The sequence below is a fragment of the Manacus candei genome, unplaced genomic scaffold (assembly GCF_025592945.1).
Source record: "Manacus candei isolate 608988 ecotype Guabito, Panama unplaced genomic scaffold, ASM2559294v1 h1tg000038l, whole genome shotgun sequence".
In the NCBI taxonomy this organism is placed as follows: domain Eukaryota; kingdom Metazoa; phylum Chordata; class Aves; order Passeriformes; family Pipridae; genus Manacus; species Manacus candei.
Window position 1 is genome coordinate 432,380 of NW_026138086.1, and position 21,627 is coordinate 454,006.

The 21,627-nt window shown below is 52.6% G+C and overlaps 1 protein-coding gene across 1 annotated transcript; it reads left to right on the forward strand.

Annotated features, from left to right (window-relative positions):
- Positions 1-1,211: 1,211 nt before the first annotated feature.
- SMAP2 (small ArfGAP2) lies at positions 1,212-19,854 on the forward strand. Its single transcript, XM_051794416.1, has 10 exons — positions 1,212-1,380; positions 12,087-12,220; positions 13,051-13,136; positions 14,199-14,277; positions 15,096-15,182; positions 15,661-15,739; positions 16,193-16,293; positions 16,634-16,799; positions 17,745-18,064; positions 18,751-19,854. Exons 1-10 carry the CDS (start codon positions 1,278-1,280, stop codon positions 18,874-18,876), a joined length of 1,281 nt encoding a protein of 426 aa, XP_051650376.1. The 5' UTR covers positions 1,212-1,277; the 3' UTR covers positions 18,877-19,854.
- Positions 19,855-21,627: the final 1,773 nt, after the last annotated feature.

A 21,627-nucleotide genomic window follows, 5' to 3' on the forward strand; every position in this document is an offset into this window, starting at 1 on the left:
CCGGGATTTCTGACCCCTGGGAGGGTGCTGGGGGGGGTTCTGTCCCAAATTCTCCTCTGGGAGCCCCGTGCAGCCCTTGGGACTGCCCCCAGCAATGCCCCCAGTGTGGCACTGGGAGGGGAAGGGGGGCTGTGCCGGGGGGGTCACCCCGCTGTCCCCCACAGCCCTGGCAGTGCACGAGGGCGGTGTCCATGGGGGGTGGGTGCCCCACGCACCCCCCTCCATGCCCAGCTCCCCCCCCAGCTCCTGCCTGTGCCGGCAGCCGCCCCCCAGCTCCCGGGAACACGGGATGATTCATCCCGGCGAGTTCTTCCTCCTCCTCCTCCTCCTCCTTCTCCTCCCGGAGCTCGAAGGCTCCGCAATGAGCCGCTAATTCATCGGGTTTAGGGGGCCTCAAGGGCCCCCAGGAACGGGTCAGGGGTGGCAGAGCAGTGCTGGGCATGTTCCCCAGTGGGCACGGCACCATCCCAGCACACGGGACTCCAGGCTGGGATCTCCTCTCCTGGTCTTTCTTCCCGTGTCCCAGCCCCGCACGCAGACCCCCAAAATTCCCTATACCCCCATAGCCAGCAACCCTGTACCCCTCCACCCAGCACTCCTGCACCCCTCAGCCCCCCAAAACCTCCCACCCAGCACCCCTTGTAGCCCCCCGCCCCTCCTCAGCCCTCCCAAATCAGCCAGGACCCCTGCACTCCTCAGCTTCTCAAAATCTGCCCCTGAACCCCTGAACCCCCCAAATTCCCCCCATTCCCCCAGATTCCTCTCATTCCCCCCAGATTCCCCTCATTCCCCCCAAATTCCTCCCATTCTCCCCAAATTCCTTCCATTCCCCCCAAGTTCTCCCCATTCCCCACAAATTCTCCAAATTCCCCACAACCCCCCCAAACTCCCCCCATTCCCCCCAAGTTTCCCCCATTCCCCCTAAATTCCTCCCATTCCCTCCAAATTCCCCCCATTCCCGAAACCCCCCAAATTCTCCCCATTCCTCCCAAATTTCCCCCATTCACCCCAAATTCTCCCCCCCCCCCAAATTCCCCTCACACGTGACCTGCCCATTCATCCCTCCGTGGCCCCGCCCCTCGCCCTCTCCCATTGGCTCCCGCGGCCGCGCCGCCAACCAATCCCCGGCGGGCGGGCCGGCGGCGCGCGCGGTGGGGGCGGTGCCTCGGGGGCGCGGGCGGCGATTGGCTCCTCCCCGCGGCGAAGCCCCGCCCCCGGGCGGAAGCCGGAAGCGGCGGCGCCGGCCGTGACCCGCGGGCGGCAGCGCCGGCCCCGCCATGACGGGCAAGTCGGTGCGGGACGTGGAGCGGTACCAGGCGGTGCTGGCCGGGCTGCTGGCCGAGGACGAGAACAAGTTCTGCGCCGACTGCCAGGCCAAAGGTAGCGCGGGGCGACCGCTGGCACCGCCCCCGGTGTCACACCCCCCCACCCCAGGTGTCACCCCCCTGGGTGCCCCCCCAGCCCCGCCGCGGTCGCTTCTCGGGGCTTCTCCGGTGTCTCCTCGGGGACACCCCCGGCGAGGGCCCCGAGCTCGAGCCCGACCCCGCCGGGCCGGTGCGGTCACAACGGTGCTGCCCCGGCGGTTTGGGGGTGGTTTGGGGGGGGGGGGTGGGGCTGGACCGGGGCGGTGGGGTTTGGGGGGAGCACGGTGGTTTTGGGGAAGAACACGCTGGTTTTGGGGGGAAGAGTGGTGTTTTTGGGGAAAGAACACGCTGGTTTTGGGGGGAGGACCCCTGTGGTTTTGGGGGAAGAACACGCTGGTTTTGGGGGGAAGAGTGCGGTGGTTTAGGGTTAAAAAAAAACCCGAATGGGGCAGGTTTGGCCGCAGCGGGGTCGGGCTCTCTGTGAGTCCCAGCGGGATGTGCCTCTGGAAGCGGCTCCCAGTGCCTCTGGAACCCGCCGGTGCCCCGAGCCCGGGGTGGGAATGGGGAGGGAACAGCCCGGGAGCTCCCCGTGGGAATTGAGCGGCTCCCGGGATGTGGGGGCCTCTCCTCGGGGTGGAGACAGACCTGGAAAGGCGCTGTTGTGTAACTGGGGAGGGAATTCCAGCTGGGGAGTCACATCCTGTCACCCGGGGCTGGTCCTGACCCGACAGGGGTTCAAAGGGACGCTGGGTGAGGAAAGAGGAGTTGTGGCATCACCCTGGAATGATGGACCACGGCAGGAATGCCAAGGTTTTGTCCTCTGCTTCCTTTTCCACTGGATTCTCCCCTGGGAGGGTGGGGAGGCCCTGGCACAGGTTGCCCAGAGAAGCTGTGGCTGCCCCATCCCTGGAGGTGTCCAAGGCCAGCTTGGAGCAACGTGGTCTAGTGGAAAGTGTCCCTGCCCTGGGGGAGGAACTGGATGAGCTTTAAGATCCCTCCCAGCCCAAACCATCCCGTGTCTCTGTGATTTCAAGGCCTGTTGTGATCCTGACCTGTCTGAGAAAGGAGTGGGAGGGGGTAAGAGAGGAACTGGTATCTAAATGTTTGAATTCCAGGAGACAAAACAAAGGAATGAAACTATTTACTTGTCCCCTGGTGATGCACATTCTGTTCTGCACTTACTACTGGGAAATGCTTGTTTTCCTGTAGCAAAAGAGTTGAGGTTGCCTAAAATCCTGTTTTAATGAGCCATTTTAATCACTTGGAGATCTGGACTTGAGCCTTTTTTTCCCAAGAGCTGCTGGAAATGAACTTGGAGGAGGGACTGCCTTTAAATCCATCTGTAAACAGGAGACTTGGCCACCTCAGTGTGACCCCCTAAAAACTGCAGAGCACCTCTGAGCAACACGGAAAAATTATAATGCTGGGGTTTGTTTTCAACCCTGCTCTTAAAAACCCCAAACCCGCAGTAACCTCATCCCAAGAACCTGTTTTATCTCAGAGATGGGTTTCCTGCTCCACACCTGGGTTGGCAGAGGGCAGATGTTCCCCTCATGTGCCAGTCCTTTATCTCTTGGCACCTCGAGCCAGCACTGAGGGCAAAAATAGCTGCTTTATCTTGTGTTGTGGGGCACGAGGCAGCAACAGCCCCAAAAGGGGAACAAATTCCCACCCCCCAGCTCCAGGGGGCATGTGATGGGGGAGCTGCTCCCGCTCCTGGGACATCCTGGAAGTGCAGAATGCCAGTTAATTGTCGTTATTATTGTAATTAAGTCAAGGTTCAGGGGTTCAGCCCTGCCACCAAAGCTGGAAGCAGCTCCTGGCTGGTTGGAGGGATTGCATCAGTCCTGGGGTTGTCCTGAGTTATCTGATCCAATAATTATCCACTGAGTTATCCGACCCCACAATTAGCCACTGCACTAATGAGATTCCTGGAGGTGGGAAATCCCCTCCTGGAGGGGGGGTGTGGCCAGGGGAGGTGTCTCTGCCAACAGCTCTGGGCAGTTCCTGCCACTCAGGGCATCTTTTGGGGCAGTTTTGGGGGTTGTGGTGAGTGTGGTGCTCTCCCAGGGACGCTCTGAGGAGCAATGATGGCAAGAAAGGCCTGATGTTCCTCCTGGAATAACAGCAAGGTTCCCCTTTGGACGTGGGAATGAGCCCCAGGTGGGCCTGTGCAGGGTGAAGAGAACACTTTATTTGATCTACATTTCTGAAATTTCCTTTCCCAGTAAGGAAAGCTGTGCTGGGGGGAGGCCATGTGGGATTTGCTGGCTCCAGATGGTCCCTCTCAGCACTTCCAGGGATACCTGGAAGCAAAGCTGCTCATCTGCACGGGTGACTGAAGTGTCCCAGGCCAGGTTGGAGCAACCTGGGCTGGTGGAAGGTGTCCCTGCCCATGGCAGAGGGTGGCACTGGACGAGCTTTAAGGTCCCTCCCAACCCATTCTGGGAAATCTCAGGGTGTTTTTGCTTCTGCAGCAACAAACCCTGCAGTGCTGCTTGTTTGGGAGGAAGTGGGGTGAGATCTCTCTGCTGCTGCTTCCTCTTTTCTTTGCAAACCTCCTGCCTGGGGGAACTGGGGGAGGACTGGGGGGGCTGAGCAGGAGTGGGTGCACAGGGGGGGAGTTCCCCCTGGGTCAGAGCAGAGCAGGGGGAGCTGAGTTGTCATAACCCTCTTGCTGAAGGCCTTTGCTGTTTGAACCCCTTGAAGGAATACCTGCTGCTCCCCCATGTGGGATCTCTCCTCCCAGAGCCTTTCCCGTGGAAAGGTCCCTTCCCAGGACACTCTTGTTGCTGCTGTGGTTCCATGTGTGTGTCCTGCAGATAACAGGGCTGTTGAGCAGCCTGTGTGGAGCATCTGGGAGCAGATTCACTGCTGAGCCCTGGAGGCTGAGGGGGCAGAGGAGATGGGGACGTGACCTTGAGCTGGGAGCGTCCCGATGTCCTGCAGGGATCACAGGATGCCTGTGTTGAGTGGCACTAACTGGATTCTGCTGCATTTCTGACTCTCCAGCTGGTCTGCTGAACCCTACAGCTAATTCTGTTTGATTCTCTCCTTCTCCCAAACTCTCCCCCCCTCTGCTCTCCAGTCCCATCCACCCCACAGGCTCCTTGGATCCCGTTGTGGACGTCGGAGCTGCAGGTCCCTCCCCAGGGAGCACCACGAGGATTTCTGTGTGTGGCCAGCGGTTAAGGTTGCCCTGTGCTCCTCCTGGTTTGTCTGACTCTTCCCTTCATCCCTTGTCTTGTGAGACCTGGGGGTTCTGTGCCGAAATCCACCCCTTCTAACTTGGTTAGATGGGAAAACTGTCGCCGAGCACAACCCAAACCCTGATTTAATTCTTTAGTCTTGGCCAAAAAAAAAACCAGGTAGAGCTGTGAAAATCCCTGGCCAGAGGTGGTTAAATGTGGGGATGGGAAGGAGGAAAAGCAGGATGGAGAGCTTGTGGCTAAACAGGTGGTTAAGGAAGGATGACTTCCAGTGGAATGAGGGAATTAGCTCGTGGGGGGGGGGAGTTGGCTTAGTCCAGCCAAAGTAATATTAATATAAACCATGTTTTCACCAAAAATCTGTGTGACTCAGCTCCTCCCTCAGCAGCCTCTTGAGTCGCAGCTGAATTTCCTTTTCAGTCAAAGCAGTTCAAGGAGTAACTTTTTAAATAGCTGTGGAACAGCTGCATGTGAGGGGGGAGGATGGTTCTGGGAGCAGTGCAGGCTGTGCCTGCAACGGGCTCCAAAAACCACAGTGGTGGCACTAAAACTGCTCAGCTTGGCTCAGGGAATCTTGTGTGAGGGGAAGGCTCAGCCTTATGTAAGGGAAGCTGCCAGAGGGATGCACGTGGGCTTGTACACTCATTTCAGTCCTGAGCTGCTGGGTGATCCTCCAGGATTCGGCTTTGGAGCTGTCCTGCTCTTCCAAAGGCAGGTCTGAAAGGAGAGTCTTGGGGTGTAAAAAAAGTATTGATTTCAGTTGGGTTGAGTGCAAATGTTCAGAACTGGACTTTAGCCTTTGGTGAGCTCCATCTGAGCAGTGATTCCGAGTGTGAGGCTCCGGGAGGGATCACACCTCTGTCCACCCCGACCCTACAAACCCCCCCCTGAAGCTGTAACTCACCATTCCAGCAAGGCAAAAAGCACCAGGAGGGGGGTTTTTTGTGGAATTAGTGTTGAAGTTGTAACTCACCATTCCAGCAAGGCAAAAAGCACCAGGGTTTTTTTGTGGAATTAGTGTTGAGGTTGTAACTCACCATTCCAGCAAGGCAAAAAGCACCAGGGGGGGGTTTTTTGTGGAATTAGTGTTGAGGTTGTAACTCACCATTCCAGCAAGGCAAAAAGCACCAGGAGGGGTTTATTGTGGAATTAGTGTGTGCTGGGGAGAGCTGTGGGAAGATCCCCTTTAAGAACAGCCCCGCAGAGCTGTGAGTCACCCGTGGATTTGTGTCCCCACAGCTGCCAGGAATAGGTGACAGGGCTAATCCCCCCTGGCACAGGCACCTGGCTCTGTCCTCACCCACCTGGGCACTGCAGGGTGGCACAGGGTGGAAATCAAGGCTCCAAAAATGCCAGGCTGCAACTTTAGGGGAAGTTTGTTCCTATAGTAACTGCGGGGAGTTACATAAGGAATCCCACAGCTCCCGTGCCAGGCTCTGCAGTGCAAAGGGAGCTCAGCCTCCAGAATGCAGGGAGCTTTTCAAACCAGGAAAATCTTTGGTCTCCTCTTGGTTGATCCCCAGTAGTGATCATTCCATGTGTCCCAGGAAATCCAGGACTGGAGCTCTGAAGAGAAATGGAGTGTGGAGCTGGACTTACCTGTGCTGGGACTGGACATTCAGTGCTTTAATGAATTCTTTACCTCTGTTTTTGCCACTCCTTGCTGGCCAGGTTGTGCCCTTTCCTCAGGAATGTCAAGAGAGAGTGAAAAGCAGTTCATGTTCAGCTCCAGATATTGAAGAGGTTATCCAGATTATCAATCAAACAAAAAGTGACCCAGGACCTGCCACTCCTTCCTCTTTTAGGAGGTATTTTAAGGACTTAACGGCTTCTGAAAGCTCCCCAACTCAAAGGAGATTGGAAAACAGGGTCTAAATATTTTTAGAGTGAAGTGATGAATTGAAAAAACATCTTGGAAGGGATTGAATGGCAGCAAAATTCAACTCAGTGCAGTGATGGGAGAGCTCCCATCCTGCTGCTGTTCACAGGTGCTTTTGGACACAGAGCTGGTGTTTACCCACCACCTGAATTTTTTTTTGTAATTCATGGGAATTCAGGCCCCCTTGAAACCTGCAGCTTCCAGGATTGGCTGGTGTGTGGTTTTGGTTAAAAATGGTACAGGAAGGACATGGCTTGATTTATAAACGTATATATATTTTCAGGCTGTGTCATCATCAATATTGGTGATGTCACCCAGTCCCCTTGCCTGGATTGCTGTCGTGTCACTGCTCAAAATTGTTCCCTTTCACGGCTGATTGGCTCAAGTGCAAACCTCACTTTCTGCAGCAGCAGGAAGGCCCCACCCTGCTGTTCACAGCATCTTTTTTCCTCTCCTCCACCTCCCTCCTCTGTGCTGCTCTCACCACAGCTCAGGGATGGTACCAGAGATAAGCCCTGCACTGAAATGCTGCCTCCAAAGCCCTCAAATATTGGGTGTTTGTGGAAGATTTCAAGCCTGTTCTGAGAGGAAACAGCCAGAAGCAGCTTGGTGGGACTTGGCCAGCGAGGTACCCCATGGCTTTGGGGAAGAGTGTCCTGGTTGCCAATAGACCAAGAAGATTTTTAAGGCAGAGCTGGAAGCTGTTGGAGGGAATATTCTCAACCTTGTAGTTGCTTCTGGCTCTTCCTGCAAATGGTGGTTAATATATATATTTTTTCCTATATACATTTTTTCCTATATATATTTTTCCTATATATATTTTTCCTATATATATATTTTTCCTATATATATATTTTTCCTATATATATTTTTTTCCTATATATATATTTTTCCTATATATATATTTTTCCTATATATATATTTTTCCTATATATATATTTTTCCTATATATATATTTTCCTATATATATATTTTTCCTATATATATATTTTTCCTATATATATATTTTTCCTATATATATATTTTTCCTATATATATATTTTTCCTATATATATATTTTTCCTATATATATATTTTTCCTATATATATATTTTTCCTATATATATTTTTCCTATATATATTTTTTCCTATATATATTTTTCCTATATATATTTTTCCTATATATATTTTTCCTATATATATTTTTCCTATATATATTTTTTTCTCCTATATATATATTTTTCCTAAATATATATATTTTTCCTAAATATATATATTTTTCCTAAATATATATATTTTTCCTAAATATATATATTTTTCCTAAATATATATATTTTTCCTAAATATATATATTTTTTCCTATATATATATTTTTCCTAAATATATATATTTTTTCCTAAATATATTTTTCCTATATATATATTTTTCCTATATATATTTTTTTCTATATATATATTTTTCTATATATATTTTTTCCTATATATTTTTTCCTATATATATTTTTTGCTATATATATTTTTTCTCCTATATATATTTTTTTCCTACATATATTTTTTTCCTATGTATTTTTTCCTATGTATATTTGCAATTAATCCGTGTTAATGACTGAACCCACCTGGTCAGAGGCTGGTGCTGGTGAACACCAAGGGTTTGATCCCTGCATGAGCCATCCCTGGCACAGCTGGGCCTTGATGAGCCTCGGGGGTCCCTTCCACCCCAGAATATCCTGTGCCACAGCAGAATTTTGAGCTTTTGGGATTTTTTTAGGGTTCCCCCAGGCTCTGGAGCACTGAGCTGCACAACAGACCTTCCAGCAAAGGGCAGAGGAAGTTGTTTTGCAAGACAGGCTTTGTCACAGCGTCACCAAGTCCTTAAGCAACCTTCTGGAGCAAGGAAACCACGGGGCAAAGGAAGCTCCTGGGTCCTTGGGTGGTTCCTCATTTGCCTTTGGAAAAAGTGGGACTTCCCAGCTCGGGCTGGACCAGGAACCTCCATGCCCAGCGTGAGGGAGGCTGGAACAGTCACCTCCCAGGGCTTATCCCGCTCCCTCCTCTCCCTGGGGCTGCTCCAGGGATGGCTGGATGGTGCTGTATCCCCACCATGTCAGTGGGATCCATGGGAATGTTTCCCTGGATGCTCCCAGGCAGGGGTTGTCTGCACTGGGAATATTTCATCAGGCTCTGAGCAGTGATGTTCTCTCCTCCCTGCCCATGAAAGCAGCTATTTTTTTCCTGACCCTCCTTCTCAAAAGAGCAGTGGCTTTTGCAGCCAACTCCTGTTTTATTTTTAAATGCCTTCTGGAGGGTTATTGCTGCAGAAAGTTGCAGGGGGGAGCTTCAGCCAAAATCTGGGGCCTGAATAAAGGGTGAGGAGTGAATCCCCTCGGGATTTCTCATTTAAAACCACTCAGGGGGGTGAACTCAGAGCGAGTGACTCACTTGAAGTGGACTCCTCAGGCTGTGCTGGGGTTTTGGAGGGGATTGGGAGCCTTTTCAGTAATTCAGAGCACTCAGCAGCCCTTGCAGCATTGATGACTTGTGGCTTAGCTGGGAGCTGGTGTGTGACCAGCTTGGTATGTGGTGTTTATTTTGACAGGCTGGGATGTAAAACAGGCTGTGGAAGTGTCTCCTGGAGCACTGGCTGGGCAGCTGAGCCTCTGGCTGGTGCATCCTCCCCCAGGAATCCATTCAAGTGTTCAGTGCAGCTTTGTAAAGTCAGGGCTGGCTGAGCAGGGGATGCTTTTGGAGCTCCTGATCTTCCTGCAGGCACTGCCAGGCTGGGAACGTCCCCCAGGGTGGTCTGGTCTGACCTAAGTGTGGTGCCAGGGCTGAGGGATAGCTGGGCTCTGGAATCTCCCTGGATTCTTGCTCACAAGTGTGGGGTTGTTGGATCCAGGAGGGATTTGTGCAGGTGTGAGCTGAGGCACGGGGGCAGCACAGCAGGACAGGCTTTGCCCAGCTGGGTTGGTGCCAGAGCCTTCCTTTTCCCTGGGTGTTAAAATCAGCCCTGATGCTGAAACACAGCACCAGGAGTGGCTGATCCTGGTTGTCACTGGGGCAAACTCCCAGTTTTCCATGTGGGAAGGGAGGTTCCATCTCACCCTCCAGCTCTGGTGGCTCCAAGGATGCTCAGCCTCGAGGGGACTGTTTTTATAACATTAACCAGAGTTAATTCACGGGAGGAACAACTTCTTTAATGGTTCTTTCTAGTGGTTTAACTGTTTTCAAACCTCCTGGAGATAAATCCATGATTCCCTGTGAGTGTCAGGGTGTGCCCAAAGGCTGCAAGGGGTGATAGTGCCCCAGGGCAGCTCCAGCAACGCTGATGAACGCTGCTCTGTCCTTATTTACTGATAAAAACCCATTTTTCTCTGAAAAACTTTCCCCTCTGCTCCAACCAGGGTGTTTCCCCCCCCCTCAGTCACTGGATTTTCTGCACAGTTTCATTTTTTGGGGAGTCAAATGCTGCAGCATGTGATGGAACTCCCATCTGCAAAAACCACCTGGGGATTTTTTTTTCAGGTCTGTCACCTTGAAACCAGATGTGGAACCCTGGGGAAATTTCCCCAGAGCCCTGCCCAGCCCAGTCTGAGCTGGGGGGATATTTTAGTGGCAGATCCACAGATTTGAAGCCTTTCTTGTAGCACCTCCTGGCTCAGCAAGGACACCCAGAATATCAGCAGCTCGGAGCTCCCCCCTGTTGTATAATGTATTTATACAACCCAATAATGTATTTATACAGCCCAACCACCTGCTGGGAGGATTTTTAAAAGCCTGTGTATTATTTTTTTTTTAAATATTCCCTGGCATAACGAGGCTTCTCCATCCTGGGGTCACCCAGAGCTGGGATTTAGCAGTGCAGCTGTCAGTCCTGCACTCAGTCCTTGCTGTCCCAGCCCCTGAAGTGCCACTGAAGTGACACTTTGCACCCCTGAGTCATGTTGGTGGTGGCAGGTTGTGGTGGCTCCATGTGACAACAGTGAGCTGATTACTCCAGCCCCGCTGGAGTATCTGCCTATTAATCCTTTTAGTCCTATAAAGGCTAAATATATCCAGAGTTTAAATCTAACCTTGACTCTCAGGCTTAATCCTGCCTGCAGTCTCACGTTATGGTGTGGCTGGGAGAGAATTCCCTGTGGGAGCCCAGGGAGGGATCCTGGCTGACCCTGAGCGAGGCTTTTATTCCAGGTCCTTACTGTTTAACATGCTAAATTTATGGATTCTGCTGTGATGGAGTCAATCCCAGGTTCTGGTGGGTATAATAAATGAACAAGGGTGTGCTTTTAATCAGGTCTTCACCAAGAGCTGTTCCTAAACTGGGAACTGAATTCATCAGCTCTGTTAAATTAATATCGTTCTCAAGGGCCACTCTTGAGGGAAAAAGCAGCCAGTGATGGCAGGAAAGGCCAGAAGACTTAATAAAAGCTTTTTTTTTTAAATCATGAGTTCCCTGGAACAGGTACTGGAGGTAAGTTAGAGGTTATCCTGGAAAGGGTTTGCATTAACAGCCCCAAAGCCCTCAGGATGCTCCAGACTTTCCCCATAAATAGGAATGAAACTGTTCCCAGCATATCCAGAGCCTCAAACACAGCACTGCTTTTTTAGGGTTTTGAAATTACACTTTCCCCCCTCCCACCTCACTCTCATTAGCTTTAGGCTTTGCTATTTTAGCAGGATAACTCTTCCTCTGCAGCAATGCCTGGAAAAAGGGGCTGGCACAGTTGGTTGGAGGCTTTCAGGTCCCTCATTCAGGCTTTGGCCCCTTCCCTGTGCAAGGTGGTGAGGGCTGGACACCCCAACTGGGGCTGGCTGCAAACTCCAGCCAGGGGGGGTAGTTTTTTTTTTAAATAAAATGAGTTTTAAAGCAGGACTGAGGGCTGGGAGAGGGGCTGGGAGGGGTGGGAGGACCTGTGGACTCTGCCCAGCCCTGGGTGATGCCCTGCTGGGTTTCCTGGGTGCAGGGGGGTTGCAAATCTAAGCCTGTTAATAATCTTTCCCTTGTGGTGTTTTTTTTATCCCTGGCATGATGTGTCCTCCCACACCCTGGAGCTCTCCTGCCTGCCCCAGCTGCATGCCAACCTGGGATCAGGGTGGAACTTGGAATTCCCACCTGGGGGCTGTGGAAACTGTGGAGTGAACTGACCAAGTGCTGGGATTGCAACCTGGGGCTCCACGTTTTTTTGGGGGGGCCAAATCCTGGGCTTGGTGCTGCTCTCCTGGCTGGGCTGGGCCCTCCTGCCTGAGGCTGGTGGTGCAATTCCCACGCTGAGGAATTCTTGCTGCTGTTCCTACAGCAGCAAAGGAACGTTCTGGAGCTGATTGCACTGCAGGGAGGTTACCTGAGAAAGAAGGAAAAAAAAGCAGGAGCACAAACTTGAGTTGACATGGCTGCTACTTCTGGCTGAGCAGAGCTCGGGGGGTTGTGGGTGTTTTCTTCCTTCTTCCTCTAAGAGCTGCTTGTTTTGCGTGGATGGAAGAGGGAGGCAAGAAAACCCTCCAAATATAACAATTTAAACATCCTGCTGCTGCCTAATTCCGCTTTCTGACGTGGGGGAGAACGCAGACACCTCAGTCCCAGTTCACTTGGTAGTTTCTGAGCTGCTCGAGGCCACCACAGGGGTGGGAGTTGGGGTGAACCCCTCGTGTCTCTTTGCAGGGCCACGATGGGCCTCCTGGAATCTCGGGGTGTTCATCTGCATCCGCTGTGCTGGCATCCACAGGAACCTGGGAGTTCACATCTCCAGGGTCAAATCCGTCAACCTCGACCAGTGGACACAGGAGCAGATCCAGGTAATGAGGGTGGAATGAATAAATACAGGGTTTGCTAGGGGGGCTCCATAAAATTGGGAGTAGCCAGAGCCTGAGTAGCCCGAAAATGTGGGAAGAGCAGCAAGAAGATGATGTTGGGATGGGAAAATGTCATCATTTCAGAGGGTAAAGACAAATGAGCTGCAAGTGCTGTTTGTTAAACTGCCAAAGGCTGCTGCTGCCTGGAGCTGCTGCCCCCACCTCCTCTCCCTGAGGTTTCCAGGAGCCAAATCCTGGATTTCCAGAGGGACTTGGGGCTGCTAATGTGATATTTGTCTTGTCTCTGACTAAATATTGGGCCGTGGTGCTTAGGAGTGGGTAATTGTACAGGAGGCACTGGGTGGGGAAAAGTGGGAATTCTGGGGGGATTGGGGGAAAAGGGACTGGAGGAGGAGGAGAATCTGGGTCCAGGAGGAAAAGTGGGAATTCTGGAGGGATTGGAGGAAAAGGGGCTGGAGGAGGAGGAGAATCTGGATCCAGGAGGAAAGGTGGGAATGCTGGAGGGATTGGAGGAAAAGGGGCTGGAGGAGGAGGAGAATCTGGATCCTGGAATAAAAGTGGGAATGCTGGAGGGATTGGGGGAAAAGGGGCTGGAGGAGGAGGAGAATCTGGGTCCAGGAGGAAAAGTGGGAATGCTGGAGGGATTGGGGGTAGCAGCTGCACCAGGATTCCCCTGACAGGTGAAGAGTGATTTTTGGGTCCAGGCAGGGCTCAGAAATCCACCCCTGCCTGGAATCCTCAGGGCTGCACTTGGGAGAGCTTTGATGTCTGGGAATGCACCAGTTCAAGGGCTCTCTGGGTTTTTTTTCCAGTGTGTGCAGGAGATGGGAAATGGCAAAGCAAACCGGCTCTACGAAGCCTTCCTGCCCGAGAACTTCAGGAGACCTCAGACAGACCAGCATCCTTTCTCCAGGGGAAAACAGGGAGCCAGAGCTTTGGAGCTGCACCCCTGGCAGGAGCTGAGCAAGAGTTTTGACTCCCCTGAGCTTCCCCCAAGCCTGAGGAGGGGGGGGAAGGATTGAGGATTGGTGCTGAGCTCTGGGGGAGGAGAACTGGGACACCAAAGTCACCCCAGGGAGCTGTTCCACACCTGGGAGCTGTGGGAAGTGGGAGGGTGGGCCTTTCCAAAGGGCTGAGTGTTTCCAAAGCTCACTGGAGACCTCACTGTGGCCTTCAGTGCCTGAGGGAGCTGCAGGAAAGGTGGGGAGGGACTGTTTCCAAGGGCACAGGGAATGGCTTCCCACTGCCAGAGGGCAGGGTTGGATGGGATATTAGGGAGAAGTTCTTCCCTGTGAGGAATGGATTTCCCAGATTAGCTGTGGCTGCTCCATCCCTGGAAGTGTCCAAGGCCAGTTTGGAGCAACCTGGGCTAGTGGAAGGTGTCCCTGCCTGTGGCAGGGGTTGGAATTAGGTGATCCTTAAGGTCCCTTCCAACCCAAAGCATTCCATGATTCCATGATAAAAAGATTTAATGCTCCTGAAAACTTAAGAGCTGTAGCTTTGACCTTCCAGGAGGGTTTCTGGTTGCTGAGTGAACAGGGGGACAGTGACATGAACCCAAAAAACCCCCACAGGAGCACCTCTCCACCCTCATTTTTTGTGTCTTAAGCTGGTGCCTGAGGTGCTTTTTTATGTGCAGGATCCAGTGCTGGCCACTGTAATCTGTGCTGATGACAAGGAGTGAGTCTAAAACAGTGAAGAAAACACTCTGAGAATCTAAGCCCTGATTTAATGCACCTTTTATAGCACTGTCATGCTTGGAATAACCCAAGGGCAAAAAATCGAGCAGCTAAAGGGGGGGTTTGGATCCAGCACTAAATTATTTTAAGAAAGTTACTGCTGGAAATGCTCTTTAAGCAGTCATTAGTTTAGTTACAGCCTGTACCTTGTACCTACTTGTCAAATAATACCACGTAAGGCTTCTATTTTGGATTCCTTTGTCCTTAACGAGCTGCTGAAGAGCTGTGGAGAGTTTCATCCGGGATAAATACGAGAAGAAGAAATACATGGACAGGAGCATCGACATCAGTGCATTCAGGGTCAGTCTCTGGGCACTCCTGAGCCTACAGGGGTGGATGTGAGTCTGTCCTGGGAGTGCCTGGGTGAAAATACAGCTCCAGTGTTTCCTGGAGCAGTGATTAATCCCTCCTCCAGGGCTGCTTGCAGCCAGTCAGGGAGGGAGAATTTAAATTGGAGGAGATCATTGAGGGGTCTTGTCCAGTTCCTTGCTCAGAGCAGGACAGATAAATCTGTGCCTAAAACCAGATCAGATTTTAGGTACCTGATCAAATCAGATCAGGTTTTCATTTCAGTGCCAGCATCATGTATGAACTTTGTCCTGGTGTGATGGTCAGTTATGAAAAACCAGTTTAAATAATTCCTGTATCAGTGACTAATCCCTCCTCCAGGGCTGCTTGCAGCCAGTCAGGGAGGAAGAATTTAAATTGGGGATCTTTGAGGAGTCTTGTCCAGTTCCTTGCTCAGAGCAGGACAAATCTGTGCCTAAAATCTGAGGGTTTTCAGATCAGTACCAGCATCATGTATGAACTTTGCCTTGGTGTGATGGTCAGTTTTGTTATGAAAAACCAGTTTAAATAATTCCTGTATCAGTGGCTAATCCCTCCTCCAGGGCTGGTTGCAGCCAGTCAGGGAGGAAGAATTTAAATTGGAGGAGATCTTTGAGGGGTCTTGTCCAGTTCCTTGCTCAGAGCAGGACAGATAAAAAAAATCTGGAGCTCAAATACAGCCCTTTAGCTGCATCTGAGGGTTTTCAGGTCAGTGACAGCATCATGTGTGAGCTTCCTCCTGGTGTGATGCTGAGCTCTGCCCCCTCACCTCAGTGTGTGTTCCCTGACAGAAAGAAAAAGATGACAAATGGAAAAGGAGCAACGAGCCCATATCAGAAAGAAAACTGGAACCCATCATCTTTGAGAAGGTGAAAATGGTAAGAGCAGAGGGGATGGTGGTGGGTCAGTGGTGGAGGCCCCTCCAGCCTGCTCTGGGAGCATTTTTTCTGCCCTCAGTCATAGCAGTGGGTGCTTTGAGTCACTCTGCTGGTGGGAGCTTGTTTTCCTCTGCTCACCCAGATATTAAGCAGATGCTCTCTGCCTTGCACTGCAGAGCAGATTGGAATCCAGCTATTCCCTGCTCAGTTTTCCAGCCTGAGCAGCTCCTTTTCCCTAGTTTTAGAGCCTGCTTGGATTTGACAGTGGGCTCCAACCTGTTGGGGCAATAAGACAGCTCAGTAACATTCGCTCTGAAATTCTCTTTTTGGCAGAGCAAAGAGAATTCCACTTTCATTTTCCACTTCTTTCACTTACATCCAAAAAGGATTTCAAGGGTTAATCTCATTAAAGCCTCAGACACAACAAAGTAAACCCCAAATCTGAGCAAGACTTGTGGTGTTCTTTCCCTCCCTCCAGCCTCAAAAGAAAGAAGAAATGCAGCAGTCTAGAAAAAGTTCTCCTAAATCTGAGCCAGTAATGGACTTGCTGGGACTTGGTAAGAGCCTTTCCAGCCCTTTTGCCCTGGTTTGAGTGACTTTATAAACCCATCTGGTGAATTTGATGAGCTTTTAGTGGTGATTTTCCCTGTCAGGTGAACAATAGGAAGACTGGAGTGTTCTGCTTGAACTGCTCCAGTGCAGCCCAAGCCCAGCCCTCAGTGCTGCAACAGGAGCATTTTTCCTGGTGTTTTCCTTTATGCTGGAGCAGTTTTGTGCCTGGAGTGTTGCAGGAGCAGCTCTGTGGTCAGCACACACTGCAGCTCTGGGGTTAACAGCTCACACAGGACACTTCCTGAGTCCTGCTCCAGTTCCTCCCATGGCCCAGAAGGATGAGGGAGGTGCTGGCAGTGTGGATCAGGTCACTGGGTGGGGTGGCACCTTGGCAGGGAGGGCAAGGAGGTGTCCCCCAGCCCGTGTGGGGACAGCCAGCACAGCTCTGTCTCTCCCAGATGCTCCTGTGACAACCCCTGTCACCAATGGCAGGCCCAGCAGCCTGGAGAAGGACCTGGACCTCTTTGCATCAGTGGGATCAAGCTCAGACTCCAGGAGGGTGAGCAGGGAGTGCTGGTGCTCAGCAAGGCCTGGTTGGGTCATGGAACCACGGGATAATTTGGGGGGGAAGGGCCCCTAAAGGTCATCTCATCCTTTCAGTGAACAGGGACACCTTCCACTAGGCCAGGTTGCTCCAAACCCTGTTCGACCTGGCCTTGAGCGCTTCCAGGGGTGGGAATTCATTCCTAAAATACCCTCCTTCAGCTAAATTTGCCCTCTTTGACGTGAGCCCTTGTCCTGCCACGTGTCCCTGCACAGAGCAGGGCTGAGGGGCCGATCCCTGGTGCCCTCCCTGGGGCTGGGGGCACGTGCTGCCCCAATCCCTGTCCCTGTCTCAGGTCCTTGGCTCGATGCCGACCTCTGGGAGCGCCGGTTCTGTTCCCGAAAACCTGAACCTCTTCCCTGAGCCCGGAGGCAAAGGGGAGGAAGTGGGGAAGAAGCAGCTCTCCAAGGACTCCATCCTGTCCCTGTATGGCTCCCAGACCCCCCAGCTGCCTGCCCAAGGTACCTCAGGGCTGAGCTGCTCGTGGACAGCACTGGTTTGGGGTGGGAGGGGTGTCCTGGCAGCTGACAGGGATGTGGGAATGTGGGTGGTCCTTGAGAATCCCACAATGGTTTGGGTGGGAAGGGACCTTAAAGCTCATCCAGTCCCACCCCTGCCATGGGCAGGGACACCTCCCACTAGCTCAGGTTGCTCCAAGCTGGCCTTGGACACTCCCAGGGATGGGGCAGCTACAGCTTCTCTGGGCAACCTGTGCCAGGGCCTCCCCACCCTACAGGGAAGGATTCCTTCCCAATCTCCCATCCAACCCTGCCCTCTGGCAGTGGGAAGCCATTCCCTGTGTCCTGTCACCACACATCCCTGTCCAGAGCCCCTCTCCCCTCTCTTGGGAACACAAGGAGCAGCTGAGTGTGGGGTTGGGGTTGAAAGGGGTTGGGGTTGAAAGGGGTTGGGATTGGAAGGGGTTGGGATTGGAAGGGGTTGGGATTGGAAGGGGTTGGGTTGGGGTTGGAAGGGGTTGGGTTGGGATTGGAAGGGGTTGGGTTGGGATTGGAAGGGGTTGGGTTGGGATTGGAAGGGGTTGGGGTTGGAAGGGGTTGGGTTGGGGTTGGAAGGGGTTGGGTTGGGATTGGAAGGGGTTGGGTTGGGATTGGAAGGGGTTGGGTTGGGATTGGAAGGGGTTGGGTTGGGATTGGAAGGGGTTGGGTTGGGATTGGAAGGGGTTGGGGTTGGAAGGGGTTGGGGTTGGAAGGGGTTGGGGTTGGAAGGGGTTGGGATTGGAAGGGGTTGGGGTTGGAAGGGGTTGGGGTTGGAAGGGGTTGGGATTGGAAGGGGTTGGGATTGGAAGGGGTTGGGTTGGGGTTGGAAGGGGTTGGGTTGGGGTTGGAAGGGGTTGGGGTTGGAAGGTCAATGAACTCCCTCCCTGCTCCCCCCCTGCCTGTCCCCAGGAGCGATGTTCATGGCCCCTGCTCAGATCCCGTATCCCGCCGCCTATCCCAGTTTTCCGGGCGTGACCCCGTCGGGCAGCATGATGGGGGGTCTGCTGGCCCCCTCGGTGGGCATGGTGGCCCAGCCCGGGCCCGGGGGCATGGTGGCCCCCCTGGCCATCCCAGCTGGCTACGTGGGCAGCGTGCAGGCGGCCGTGCTGGGCGTCCCCAACGGCGTCATGGGCGCCCAGCAGGGCGGGTACGTGGCCGGGGTGGCGGCGGTGCCACCGCCCGTCTACGGGGTCCAGCCCACCCAGCAGCTGCAGTGGAACATTGCCCAGGTCAGGGGGCACTGCTGGGAACAGGGGGAGGGCAGGGAGGGAGCTGGGATGGGCCGTGGAGGCTCCCTGGGGTGGGCAGGGTTGGTGTGGAGGGAGAGGGGGGGTCACACGGGGGTTTGTGCTTGGGGGAGAGCAAATATCTGTGGGACAACAGCTCAGATTGTGGGGAGGGGAGTCCCAGAGGCACTGAGGTTGGAAAAGCCCTCCCAGCCCATGGAGTCCACTCTGTGCCCCAGCCCAGAGCACTGAGGGTCACATCCAGTTATTCCTTGGACACCCCCAGGGATGGGGAGTCCCAGGGTCACTGAGGTTGGAAAAGCCCTCCCAGCCCATGGATCCACCCTGTGCCCCATCCCCACCTTGTCCCCCAGCCCAGAGCACTGAGGATCACATCCAGTTATTCCTTGGACACCTCCAGGGATGGGGACTCCAAACCTCCCTGGGCAGCCCCTTCCAATGCTTAACAACCCTTCCAGGAAGAAATCCCTCCTGATGTCCAACCTAAAGCTTCCCTGACACAGCCTAATCCCAATCCCATGTCCTCTCATGCCTGGGAGCCCCAGAGCTGCTCACCTTAACTCTTCAGAAGAACTTCTGCTCCAACCTGGAATGTGCTGTGGAGCCCGAGTTTGGGCTGGATCCAGGACACCTCCTGACCTCCCTCCTCTCCCCTCTCCCCTCTGCAGGTGACCCAGCAGATGGCTGGGATGAACTTCTATGGAGCCAACGGGATGATGGGCTATGGCCAGTCCATGGGAGGAGGGGGAGCCCAGGGCAGCAATCAGTCCCTCAGCTCCCCGATGTGGAAATGAGCCCTCGCGTTGTGACCATTTTTGCCTTCTGTTCTGTTCTTCAAACCTGCTCTCCATGAGACATTCAGGGTTTTTCCTTTTTGGGGCTGCCCAGCCCCAGACCCTTCCACCTCCCCCAGAGCCCCATCTCTGCCTTGTCACTGTCACACAGGGTGACACCTCCTCGGTGAGCAGCCCATGAGCTCCCCCGTCCCCAGCACAGTCAATGCACAGTCAGGGGGGATCCCCCTCCTTGCACAAACCTCCTCTGGGTAGCACTTGATGTCCTGCTGGGCAAAGGTGGGACTGACAGAATCTCTCCTTCGTTCTGCCTGCTGAAGCCAGGCCTTGTCACTTCAAACTCCAGTGTTAGTAGGTTTGGGGTTAGTTAGAGGGGTGGGAAACCTCGTTTGGTGCTGAGGAACTGGATTTCCCCTGAGCCCAGGGGCAAGCAAGCCTTGCTACCTCCTCCCTTGAGCGAGTTCTCAGCTCTCTGCCCCTCATTGGAACCAAAGTCCTTGGGAAGCCCCCCCGTCCCTCCCCCCCTGAGCCAGCAGGATTCTCGCCCGGTGTGGGGGCAAAGCCCATGGAATGTGAAACTTGCACTTCAGAGTGGCTTTTTCTGTCTGATTGTTGGCATTTGATGTATTTAAACTTTTAACAATCTTAACTGAGAGTTAACTTATCCGGGGCTCAGAGCCCACTGCGAGTTTTCTTACACTTTTAAAAATGACTATGACATCCTAATTTATACTTTTTTCATATATTTTTTTGTTTGTTTTCTTTTTGGTTGTTGTTGTTTTTCCTGTGTAATCCTGGTCCCCTTTTCCTGGCTCGCTTTTTGGACATTTTTGAATCTTAGGCAGGTTTTCTTTTCTCATCTCCAGTAGAACACACAAACTGCTTCAAAGTCATCAGCCCTGAGCAAGAGGTCAGACTGTGGTCTGCTTTCTCCTGTGGATATGTAAATTCCCAAATAAAACATTGCAGTGAAATCTCCCCCTTGGCTCTGTGGGATTTTTAACCAGCAGGTGTTTCAGTGGTGGGGTCAGGGTGAGTTGCTCATTCCAGGTGTGGGGATTTTGGGGGGTTCCAGCCCAAATTCCAAGGCCGTGTCCCAAATGCCAAGGAGCTGAGGGGCTGCCAGCACTCCCAAGAACTGGGCTCAGCCAGGCACAGTCAGGTCAGTGGATGCTTTTATATAGAAGAGTTTGGGGTGGGGGACTTGAATTATTCAGCTTTTACACCCATTTTTTCAACAGAACCTGAGCAAGGCTCAGCCAAAAGGTGCATTTTAAGGTTGCACAAAAAGTTAAAAATGATAAAATTAGGGAATAGAATGGGTTTGGGTTGGGAGGGAGCTGAAGGATCATCCAATCCCACGAATCCATGGGCAGGGACACCTCCCACTATCCCAGGTTGCTCCAACCTGGCCTTGGACACTCCCAGGGATGGGGCAGCCACAGCTTCTCTGGGCACCCTGTGCCAGGGCCTCCTCACCCTCCCAGGGAAGGATTCCCTCCCAGTCTCCCATCCAACCCTGCCCTCTGGCAGTGGGAAGCCATTCCCTGTGTCCTGTCCCTCCAGGCCCTTGTCCCAAAGTCCCTCCCCACCCTCAGGGAAGGTTGGCTGGGATTTGGGAGTCACCTGAAGCACAGCCAGGGAGGTTTGGGGGTGGCTGTGCAGCTGCAGGGAGAGCTCAGAGATCCTTGTGGGGGCCTTGAGCTGATGGTACTCTGCTTGTTAATGATGGTATTTCTTTCCTCAAGTCAAAACCTGCTTTTTCCAGCAAAAAAAAAAAAAAAAAAAAGGAGTTTCTCCTTTTCCCTTCCTCCCCAGTGTGTCTGATGGGTGACTTGTTTGGGCTGCATGTTTTGAAAAGCTCGACTCAAGCACAGAAGAAAGTTTTCAAGCTGGCTTTAATCATCTTCACTTGCTGCCCCAATACTGTACATGCAGGTACAAGCCAATGAAAATGTGAATAATTCAGGTTTTCCCCTCTTTTTTTTTTTTTTGGGGGGGGAGGTGGGGGGAAAACTGGCTAAGGAATATTTTACAAAAACAGCGTGCACCCTCACAGCCATCAGTCCTGCTGCATATAGAAACCACAAAAATACAAGAGTTTGACATTTAAGAAAGACCACACACATAGAAAACAGGTACAGAACACAGGTAGAAAATTGCCATTTGCTTGTTGGAAATCCATTCCCGCTCTCAAGGATCCATCACAAGCCCATCCCCTCGTCTTGGACGTGGAACTGGGGGCTCAAAGGACCCTCCAGTCCCCCCCTCTGGGGTGATTCTTTAGGGGGGGAGTTGTCAAATAGAAGGAATCTGTCATCAAACCAAGTTTATCCCGGAACAGGAGCAGGGGGTTCACTGGCTGCTTCCACCCTGGCTCCCCAAATCCAAAGGTATCCAAGGTGAGTGTGTCAGTCCTGGGAGTTCTCCTGCCTCTCCTGTTCCCTGGGGGGTGATGGTGACACACCTGGCACCTTTTCATTCAGCACCAATTAACTCCTGGCTAATTGGGTTCTGGCACTTCCCAACCCCACGGGGCTCTCCTGGGTCAGCTCATCCTTCTTAATGCAATTTTTTTTGGGGGGATGGGGGGGATTTTAGGCTGGAAAATGTGAAGAACTGTGTGTCCTTGTGTGGTTGTGTCACTCTGAGCTGCAACCCTTGTCACAGAAACCCCTTTCAGCTCCAGCTGCCACGGGAAGGGCTGGGATTGGGAATGACAGGCTGAGCCCTGGGTGCATCTCATTGCCT

What these genes read in the sequence shown, in the direction of transcription:
- SMAP2 (XM_051794416.1), top strand. Translation starts at nt 1,278, where the DNA reads ATGACGGGCAAGTCGGTGCGGGACGTGGAGCGGTACCAGGCGGTGCTG. An exon ending in TCGACATCAGTGCATTCAGG is followed by an intron (nt 14,278 to 15,095) that starts GTCAGTCTCTGG and finishes GTTCCCTGACAG; the next exon opens with AAAGAAAAAGATGACAAATG. An exon ending in TCTTTGAGAAGGTGAAAATG is followed by an intron (nt 15,183 to 15,660) that starts GTAAGAGCAGAG and finishes CCCTCCCTCCAG; the next exon opens with CCTCAAAAGAAAGAAGAAAT.